This window comes from Lithobates pipiens, unplaced genomic scaffold (genome assembly GCF_037356315.1).
Source record: "Lithobates pipiens isolate NorthernLeopardFrog02 unplaced genomic scaffold, aLitPip1_a1.2 Scaffold_23, whole genome shotgun sequence".
In the NCBI taxonomy this organism is placed as follows: domain Eukaryota; kingdom Metazoa; phylum Chordata; class Amphibia; order Anura; family Ranidae; genus Lithobates; species Lithobates pipiens.
Window position 1 is genome coordinate 282,947,734 of NW_027507785.1, and position 10,902 is coordinate 282,958,635.

A 10,902-nucleotide genomic window follows, 5' to 3' on the forward strand; every position below is an offset into this window, starting at 1 on the left:
TCACCATCAGGAAGCCCACCCATAGAATAGCCATGCAGCCATAGCTGGAGTGCATGTAGACAGGAAAGGGCTACAAAGAGGCTGCAGGAGATCAGCATCCTCCCTGAGATGCACCAATGAAAATAGGTGGAAACCGTTTTTTTTTTTTATTATTGAATTTTAAAAAAAAGTGAACTATTTTACAGTATAGGTACACAATGCTTTAACATACTAAAGACAAGCAATTAGGGTTTAAATCTATCGTCTGGATGATGCAATTTCATTGAGCTATGTATAAACTGCAGATGAATGAACGTTTATCTGCTATTTAATTCAGAGGAGAAATATGCTAAAATATCCAGATTGCAGAACACATCTGTATTATTCCTTATGATTATAATAGTCTATGATTTGCGATCATTATTATATTGGTCCTATAATACTTCTATCGAATATTTGACTAGCTAGTTATGACAGTTCCCAGCTGTCAATGGCTCCCACCAACATTCATAAAAAAGTCCTTTCTCTTCAGACCTTTGAAATCTCTATGTGAGACATTTTTATACTTTAATTAAACATAACATCAGTTTCACATCAATATATGTTTCCAAAAACACCCAGTGAGTGTTTATTACTTCTCCATAAAGGAAGATACTGAATTAATAAATGTTTGTAATTAACAGCATAAACAACCTGGCATCCCTCCCCTGCACATTAACCATTGGAGCCCAGCCTGTGTACCTCTCCATAGACAATAGCTCATCAATCCATTTATTAACAGCACTGGATGGGTTAATTAATCGTGGATATGTGTGTATCTGTGTGTGGGGGGAGGGGAGGGGGGCTTAATTATTTCTGAAATACTTATTCGTTTTTTTTTTAAGGAAAAAAGATGGAGGGGTAATATTAATGATTGTAATATTGGTTTGGAGGTAATTACTTTTAATGTCAGAAAGATTAAGGTTAATATCATCTCTATTAGGCTGCTGCTTGATAATTAAAAGTGGTGGGAGGCTTCTGGGAACAGATGGAAGGGGCTTGCTGCGATTTAGTAGGTAAACACAGGGAGTGAGAGGAAGAGAGAGAGAAGAAAGAGAGAGAGAGAGGAAAAGAGAGAGAGGGGGGAGAAGGGGGGGGGGGGAGAGAGAGGAAAAGAGAGAGAGGAAAAGAGAGAGAAGGAGTAAGAGTAAAAGTAAAAGAGCGAGAGAAAAAGAGAGAGAGGAAGAGTAAAGTAAAAGAGAGAGAGAGAGGAAAAAGAGAGAGAGAGAGAGTGTGAGAGAGAGAGAGAGAGAGAGAGGGGGAGGGAGTGAGAGAGAGAGAGAGAGAGAGAGAGGGGGAGGGAGTGAGAGAGAGAGAGAGAGAGAGAGAGGGGGGGGAGGAGTGAGAGAGAGGGAGAGAGAGAGGGGAGAGAGAGGGGAGAGAGGAAAAGAGAGAAAGGAGTAAGAGTAAAAGTAAAAGAGAGAGAGAAAAAGAGAGAGAGGAAGAGTAAAGTAAAAGAGAGAGAGGGGAAAAAGAGAGAGAGGGAGAGAGAGAGAGAGAGAGAGAGAGGGGAGGGAGTGAGAGAGAGGGAGGGAGTGAGAGAGAGGAGAGAGAGAGAGGGGGGGGGAAAGAGAGAGGAAGCAAGAGTTAAAAGAGAGAGAGAGAAAGAGAGAGAGAGAGTAAGAGGAAAAAGAGAGAGAGGGGGGAGAGGAGGGGAGAAGGAAAGGAAGAAAGAAAGAAAGAAAGAAGAAGGAAGGAAGGAAGGAAGGAAGGAAGGAAGGAGGAAGGAAGGAAAGAAAGAAGAAGGAAGAGAAGAGAAGGAAGGAAAAGGAAGAAAGAAAGAAATGAAAAGAAAGAAGAAGAAAGAAAGAAAGAAAGAAAGAAAAAGAAAGAAAGAAAGAAAGAAAGAAAGAAAGAAAGAAAAAGAAAGAAAGAAAGAGAAGAAAAGAAAGAAAGAAGGAAAGAACACACGTCCATCTCCCAGTCATTCCCTCCTGATCACTTGGGGAGATTTCTTTATGATAATAGTAAAAAATGGATCATCTCCCCCCCCCCCCCCCATTACACACTTAAAAAAGAGCCTGAGAGGGACTAATTGATGTATACATCGTTTTATATATATAATATTTTATATACAATATATATAATATTGTAGTATTTATTTTACACACGTTACAGAGATTTTATATAAATACCACCAGTATATATATATATATATATATATATATATACTGGTGGTATTTATATAAAATCTCTGTACGTGTGTAAAATAAATACTACAATATTATATATATTGTATATAAAATATTATATATATAAAACTATATATATATATATATACTGGTGGTAGAAAATAGAAAATTGTAAATGGTCTCAGTTCCATATGCCAATGTAATACTTTATGCTTATCTATCAATATGTCTGTTATTTATCTATTTATCATAGTACCATAAGGTGTGAGAGGGGTAATTATCTGCAATAAATATCAATATTGAGGAAAAAATAGCAATAACATCTATCTATCTATCTATCTATCTATCTATCTATCTATCTATCTATCTATCTATATATCTTATTTGTGTGTGTATGTATATGTATCTATAGATATATATTTATATATATCTATAGAGATATATATTCATATATTCATTCATATACTTCAAATAATAATCTCTTTCAACAGGTTTAATAAAACATAAATACGGTATTTTTTACTATTTTTTCACACTGATCTCGCCATATGTAAATAAATGGATCAGTCTCAACAATTATCATCTGTGTCCTCTGATTTCCCTGACTTGGTTGATACATAAAGCTTCAGTAACTCTTCCATCAAACAGCACTCGTTATTTGGCAAGCAGACTACAAACACCAGCTAAAGAAAGTGTGTGTAAAACAAGAGTATAAAAATAAATAATCTTTGGTCTATGTTTTCGAATATATATATATATTATTATCTGTTTAGATATTACACCTATTATTTATTTCGTTTATATTATACCGGGGAGCGTTCACTTCAATGTACGGGACCCGAGAACAACGATGTTTTTAATATAACCCAAACATTACACATATCTTCTTAATTATTTATGTTATAATATATTATATTATATTATATTACATTTTTAATAATAATATCCTGTATGTGACGTTATATTACGCATCTTCAAAATATTTTCTACCTGTATATCATATCTAGACACACATGTAACCAAGGTAGAGTAAAATATCCTTTCCTGAAAATAAAATATTTTGAAAGTAAAAATATCCTTTCCTGGGCAAATTGTATAGCATTCCTATTATATGCAATAGTTGAAACAAGGTTTCTTATATTTACACAAATATAACAAATTATTGTGCTGTTACCTATATCTATCTACTTATATATAAATATATATATGTTTAATAAAGTTTATAATTTAGCTTCCAATATACTTTGGTAAGATGCTTACATTGAAACCAGTAATAGCGAACAGTAATATCTATATATATATATATATATTTTTTAGATGTGAAATTGTAGAATATAGTCTATTTAATAATTTATCAATTCTAAACTGCAGTTAATAAATATTTTTTCCCTCTATGTGAATAAAGTCATATATGAATTCTATGTGGATTGTAGGGTATGGTATTGTTTCATGACAGTGTTGTTTTTGTGTCCTTTTGTGTGTTGTGTTTAGCTCATGTCAATATTAGTTCATCAGTCAGTATATAGGATATATACACGCCTTGCCTCCAGACATGAGAGGTGATCATTAGATTTTCAGTCTATCACCGAAGCTCTCTGGAGGATTCAGCCATACAAGTAAATCAGGTATTTTGACTTGCTGGCTACGCTTAATAAACGTGTTATGACACCAAGTGTGGGGATGTTTGTCACCTTTGGCTGGAAAGTGAATCAGATATTTGAGGCTGATTGGGAAAATTGGCTTTTTCTGCACATTTCAGGGGAGTCCAGTCCTGACCTGCTCATTTCTAAGTCCTGTTCTACAGCATACAAGAACAACAAATCACAGCAATCCCCCCTATAAAAGCTGTGATCACTCTGAGGGTCGTGTTTGCACATCAGTACAAAACAAAGCCACAAAAGTGCATTAAAAAGTTGACCTAAAAGCAAGTGACTCTTCAGTTATTGTGGAACTACAAATACCACAAAAGCCAAAGAGCCAAGCCCCGCCCCATGCCATGATATCACCATATACATTAATACCGCCATAGGAAAAAGTGATACAAACAGATCAATTAAAAATGTCAATTTGTAATACCGTGGAGTTTTCTAAATCTGCACCTGTGTTTTATTCTGTTATGTTGTATTGCAAGTGATCAGTTATACGGAAAAAGTAATTTCTAGATAGTATGAGAGAGACGAATTCATTTTTTGAATTGATAGTTGTTTATTTGAGCCTAACAAATTAGATTTGATAAGAAATGATTAGTGTTTGTTGTAAGATGGAATTTTTTATTTTTTTTTGAAAATAGATAAAAAAATATGAATTATAGTAAAAAAAAAGCATAAAATAATGATAATAATATATTGTAGAAATAATAATAAAAACAACAATAATAATAATATATTGTAGCAAAAGTAATAATGAGTATATTATTATTATTATTATTATTAATAATAATAATAATAATAATAATAATATATTGTAGCAATGGTAATAATACTAATACTACTAATAATATCGTGTACTGCTACTAATAATTATTAGTATTATTATTTTATGATATTATATTATTTAACATATAGAATATATATATATATATATATATATATATACATATATATATATATATATATATACATATATATATATATATATATATATATATATACATATAAATAAATGTATCTATCTATTTATCTATCTATAGATCTATATCTATCTATCTATCTATCTATCTATATATATATATATATATATATATATATATATACATATATCAATGAAATCAAAATATCAGTATTATATCATTATTATTATTATGATAATAATAATCTATTTGTGTATGGTATAGTCTCTCCTCTATATATCTGTTTATCTACATGGACTTTTATTTCAGTTTAATATTCGAATTATTATGTGATCTCTTAAGCGCTGAAAACAATTAAAAAAACAATGTTTTTCAATAAACAAATACATTTGTATCCTTTCAACCCTTGGAACAACTGAAATGATTAGCTGTAATTGAAACTGGTCTAAAATAAAAGTGAACGAATTATCTAAAAAAAAAAAATAATAATAATAATAATACTTACCTCTGCAAATTTTTTTTTAATTATTATTCCTCAATAAACACCCTCTTGACAGCCATTAAAATGAAGAATTAGTGAAATAAATCAAAGCCTCCAGTGCAGTTGTCACCCCATTTATTACTCTGATTTCTTACTATCACTGGCAGTGTCTGGGCTGATTTCAGGATTGTAGATGGGGGGGGGTCCAGATGACACAAAGATCTCTCCTAGAAAACTCTTTGCAATGCCCCCAGTGCGGGTCCCCCCTCCCTCCTGTTACTTGTGAAAACCGCCTGTTTGACACTGTAGAACAAGTCAGCGACCAATCAGAAGTGCGCTCCCCCCCCTTGACCGTCCAATGGCGAGCTCCACATTGTTGTGAACATTTGTCTAATGAGAGAGCAACAATTGAGAGACAAGGGGAGCAGCCTGCAGTCTCTGCTCCTAGTTGTAACTTTTGTGTGGAGTGTGTGCGCCTGGCTGTCACACTTGCAAACTTCTGCTTGGGGGAAGAGGATCCAGCTGGAACGTTTTGGTGGCAGATTTTGGATGATTTGGATGGGATCTGGGGATCTGGGACAATCAAGGTAACATTGTCACATAGGATCACTTTCATTACATAGAGGGACAGGTTAGCTCTATAGTGTTTGCTGCAGGGCTGCAGGGGGTCTGATTTGGAACTTGAAAGCTGTCTTGATGGGGACATTTTTTTCTGATGTTCATAATACTTTATTGATAGATGTAGAATATAGAGCGAGCAATTAGGATCCCCTACATAGTTCTGTATTTTTAGTATATAGTCATTTCTGTGCATTGCCAGTCCTTCAGGCATTGGGCAATCAGAAAGTATTATAACACTGGGGTGTAGATCTGTAAGGAGGGAATAGCTTTATGAATTTATTTGCTCCTGTAGAATCTATAGGTTTTCAATATAGATTAGTGGTCGGGTTAGTAGAGGTGTTGGATATTGGGCAATTAGAAGGTATAACACTGATGTGTATATCTATAGAAAGGGAGTAGCTGTATGGTTTTATTGGCTCCTATAGAATCTGTAGGTGTCAGGTTGTTGGACAGTCAGAAAGCACTGGGGTGTATATCTATAGGAAGGGAGTAGCTGTATGGTTTATTGTCTCCTATAGAATCTATAGGTGTCAGGTTGTTGGACAGTCAGAAAGCACTGGGGTGTATATCTATAGGAAGGGAGTAGCTGTATGGTTTATTGTCTCCTATAGAATCTATAGGTGTCAGGTTGTTGGACAGTCAGAAAGCACTGGGGTGTATATCTATAGGAAGGGAGTAGCTGTATGACTTTGTTGGGCAGGTTTTGGACATATAGAATATAGTGGTTAGGTTGGTTTAGGTGCCTATAGGTGAATGAGGGAGTAGCTACAAATTGGGACTGAGGATTACCCAGGTATAAAGTACTGCGGGGACTAAGATGGAATTGAGCGGGGCCCCTTCTGTATCCCAGGTCCCCCAGACTGCCACTTCCACTTCTCTGCCTGTCACCATGACCGGAACGTTGCTCCGGGGACCCCAATTGCTCCTGCGGGCTGCTGAGAAGTACCCCCGCACCCCGAAGTGCGCCCGATGCAGGAATCACGGGGTGGTGTCGGCTCTCAAGGGCCACAAGCGCTACTGTCGCTGGAAAGACTGCATGTGCGCCAAGTGCACGCTGATCGCGGAGCGCCAGAGGGTCATGGCCGCGCAAGTTGCGCTCCGGAGGCAGCAGGCTCAGGAGGAGAACGAAGCCCGCGAGCTGCAGCTGCTCTATGGAACCGCAGAGGGGTTAGCGCTGGCCGCGGCCAATGGTATCATCCCGCCCAGGCCCGCCTATGAGGTCTACACTTCGGTGTGCCAGGAAGGAGGCTCAGGTAAACTCACCTTCTGTTTTATAACTAGTCCACTGTCCAGAGAAAAGGAGAGCGGGTGCTTTTTTGTAAAAGTAGTATAGAAGAAAAGTATGAGAAAACAAAAAAAGGAAAAGTGTAAAAGCTGTAAATGTTACAAAAAATGTCAAGTGTTTGATATCTATCTAGCTATATATCTATCTATCTATCTATCTATCTATCTATCTATCTATCTATCTATCTATCATAATTGATTATATCTATCAATCTATCTGTCATAATATCTGTCATAATTAATTCTTTCTATCTATCTCAATTTTATTTTTATATTTATCTATCATACTTTTATCTATCGATCTATCTATCTATCTATCTATCTATCTATCTATCTATCTATCTATCTATCTCAATTTAATGTTTTTATTTATCGATCAGATTTTTTTTCTGTCTATCTATCTATCTATCTATCTATCTATCTATCTATCTATCTATCTATCTATCTATCTATCTCAAATGTAATGTTTTTATTTATCGATCACATTTTTTATCTATCTATCTATCTATCTATCTATCTATCTATCTATCTATCTATCTATCTATCTATCTATCTATCATCTATTTGTCTATCGATCATTTATTTTATCTGTACAGCTATTATTTGTCTTTATCCATCTCTTTTTATATAAGTTGCAACTAACCTGTAATGTGCTCCCAACAGTACTATCGAATATCACCTATATTATCCTGTTATATAGTATTTTAATTATTAGAGGTATATTTTTACATTTGCCTTCTTATAGAAAGTTTCTGTCAGACTATCAGATGAACTGTCAGTTTGGAAGATTTCCCATGCAGGCACCTTCTCTGTATCTAGCAGATTTCGGAGCAAGCAAGACATCTGATCACTCTATATCTATCTATCTATCTATCTATCTATCTATCTATCTATCTATCTATCTATCTATCTATCTATCTATCTATCTATCTATATTATATCTTCTTGACTGATCAAATGCCCTGCTTGCTCCAAAATTTAGATAGGTCTATAGATATATAACTAAATACAGAATATCTATCCATTATAAAACATTTAATTGAAAAGTGTATCGAAATGTTACAAACGATCTCGTGTTTGGCATGTATGTATGTATGTATGTATGTATGTATGTCTAACTATTTCAATATCTATATATCCCTAGATCTATTTCAGTTTCGTGGAATTAATAACAAAAATATACATTTACTTTTAGGTAACGAATCGTTTTATGTTCCCAGTTGTTACTTTTTTTTTAGCTATATAAAAAAAATGCAAAAAAATAATATAAAAAGAAAATGCCCAAATGGAATGCGAGGAGGTTCTTCTTATACGCATTATAATGTAGAAAGAATGAGAATGAGAAATTGTAGACGTATATTACTGTAAAAAAAAATAAAAAAAAATAACATATATATATATATATATATATATATATATATATATATATATATATATATATATATATATATATATATATATATAAAACTGTAATGTACACATGTGTTATTAATGTATATTTTCGTAAAAAAAATATATATATATGTAGTTAATGCTTATTGCCGTCAATGTACATATGTTGTGTATATTACTGTCCCCTGCCATGCTCCCCCTAACCTTGAAATGTGAACCATACAAGTGATAATTGCAGCAAATTGGTTGTCTGACCCAGTTGTGTCTTCTTCCTTCCTCCAGAGACCAAGATCCAGAAGTTTGACCTGTTCCCCAAGGCGCTCATCCCCAGGTCAATCACCCCTCAGCAGCTGGCCCCCGGGGTCAAGCCGGTGACCCCTGACAGTGAATCGGTAACTGGAAGCACCCAAGGGGCCTCATCCCCTGAAGTCAGACATGGTTCTGGATCAGAAAACGGGGACGGTGAGTCCTTCCTCAGCTCCCCCATGTCCAAAACCCTAAAAGAAGGAGAGGACAGCCCTGGCTCCATTAGCCCACTGGGCTCTGATTCTGGTTCTGATGGCGAGAAGGACGAGCAGGACCCCAGTTCTTCCTCCTCATCCAGGCAGAGGACCCCCATAGACATCCTGACCAGGGTCTTCCCCACTCAGAAGAGAAGCGTTCTAGAGCTGGTTCTACAAGGCTGTGGAGGAGATGTGGTCCAGGCCATCGAGCAGATCTTGAACAATCGAGGTCAGGAGAAGGGTGAGGAAACTTGGTCTAGAGAAGCGGCTCTTCAAAGCCTTCAACCTTCAGTGTCCACCAGCCACCGGCCACTCATAGCTGGAGCCATCACCCCAGCCATCGGGACCTTGGGGAGCAGGTCCGCCTTCTCCCCTCTGCAGCCCAATGCCGCCCACTTTGGGACAGACACCAACACCTACCAGCTAGGTGGGCACCTCGGACTCAACCCATTAAGATTGGCCTATTCTGCCCACAGCAGAGGACTTGCCTTCATGACTCCTTACTCCACAGCTGGTTTCATGCCCACCCTTGGCTTCCGCCCACCTATGGACTATGCCTTTAGTGACCTGATGAGGGACCGGGCAAATGTGCACAAGGACCAGGTTTACACAAACGGTCTGTATGGGTCTGTAGTCAATAACAACACCGAGAAACAATGAACTGAGCTCAGCCTGAGGACTTTGATGGTTGGGTAATGCACCCAGAGACTCTGAAGGTCCCCTAAGTCCTGGTGACTATTGCCTGGTTTCAATGATTTCATAGGGACTGCAATCATAAAGTCTAGGACTTCTGAAACTGATTTTTTATAAAACCTAGCCCTTTTTTTGTAATAAAGTCAACCAGGTTATGGATACACTTCGTTAGCGGAAGTCCCTGGCCTTCACCCAAGATCTTCACTTTTCTAAAATGCACTTTTATCCTTTTTAAGTCGTTATCTCCTGTGCTAGAGGACGCCAAGCATGAGCCAAGCTCCAGTCTATTCTATAAACCCATCTATATACGCACCTCATGTAAGGACACGGGATTTTAAATTATTCTTGACTTTGTGGAGAAGTCGGTGACTTGCAGGTAAAGGGACAATAGGACTGCGACTATTGTGTACAGAATTGTAGATATCGGCGACACATTGGCGTCTGGTCATCTTTTTGTCATTTTTTTTTAAAGTATTGCTGTTCGTTTAATTGCTTAGAAATAAATAACGCCTCTGTGTGACATTCCATAAACATCAGTAATAAATGGGATTTTAAAACTTTTTTCTGTTGCGGTGTTCTCATGTGAGACAGAGATGTGCCGATTATTGTCGATAGACTGTGCGATCAGACATGTGCGATGTAGAGTTTATGTGCTGGGAAAAGGAAATGACGGGGAATCCTGTATAATCTGGCCTGCTCGTCTGAAAGCGATAAACTATAAGCCAATTGGTTTTCCGATAGAAATGTACTTATTTTGCTACTTTCTTTATTCTATCTATCTATCTATCTATCTATCTATCTATCTATCTATCTATCTATCTATCTATCTATCTATCTATCCTCTCTCTCTCTCTCTTCTATTTTCTTTTTCACTAATGTCTCTTTCTTTCTTTCAATTTATCTTACATAAAAGTATAAGGAAAAAAAGAAAAAAAAGAAAAGTGTAAAATGCCAAGTGTTTGGTATCTATCTATCTATCTATCTATCTATCTATCTATCTATCTATCTATCTATCTATCTATCTATCTATCTATCTATCATCTATTATCTCTCTCTCTTCCTTATCTATCTCTTTCCCTCTCCATTCTATCTATCTATCTATCTATCTATCTATCTATCTATCTATCTATCTATCTATCTATCTATCTATCCATCTATCCATCTATCCATCTATCCATCTATCTATCCATCTATCCATCCATCTATCTA

General features: G+C 36.1%; 1 protein-coding gene across 2 annotated transcripts; it reads left to right on the plus strand.

Annotated features, from left to right (window-relative positions):
* The first annotated feature begins 5,581 nt into the window (after positions 1-5,581).
* Positions 5,582-10,254, plus strand: DMRTA2 (DMRT like family A2). 2 transcript variants are annotated; one of them, XM_077450268.1, is made up of 3 exons: positions 5,582-7,074; positions 8,250-8,300; positions 8,780-10,254. In XM_077450268.1, the coding sequence occupies exons 1-3, from the start codon at positions 6,639-6,641 to the stop codon at positions 9,658-9,660; spliced, it is 1,368 nt and encodes a 455-aa protein (XP_077306394.1). In that variant the 5' UTR covers positions 5,582-6,638; the 3' UTR covers positions 9,661-10,254. The 2 variants fall into 2 exon arrangements, with proteins under 2 accessions (XP_077306394.1, XP_077306393.1); XM_077450267.1 differs by lacking the exon at positions 8,250-8,300.
* The last annotated feature ends 648 nt before the right edge of the window (positions 10,255-10,902 follow it).

What these genes read in the sequence shown, in the direction of transcription:
- DMRTA2 (XM_077450268.1), top strand. Translation starts at nt 6,639, where the DNA reads ATGGAATTGAGCGGGGCCCCTTCTGTATCCCAGGTCCCCCAGACTGCC. An exon ending in GTGCCAGGAAGGAGGCTCAG is followed by an intron (nt 7,075 to 8,249) that starts GTAAACTCACCT and finishes ATATATCCCTAG; the next exon opens with ATCTATTTCAGTTTCGTGGA. An exon ending in AAATATACATTTACTTTTAG is followed by an intron (nt 8,301 to 8,779) that starts GTAACGAATCGT and finishes TCCTTCCTCCAG; the next exon opens with AGACCAAGATCCAGAAGTTT.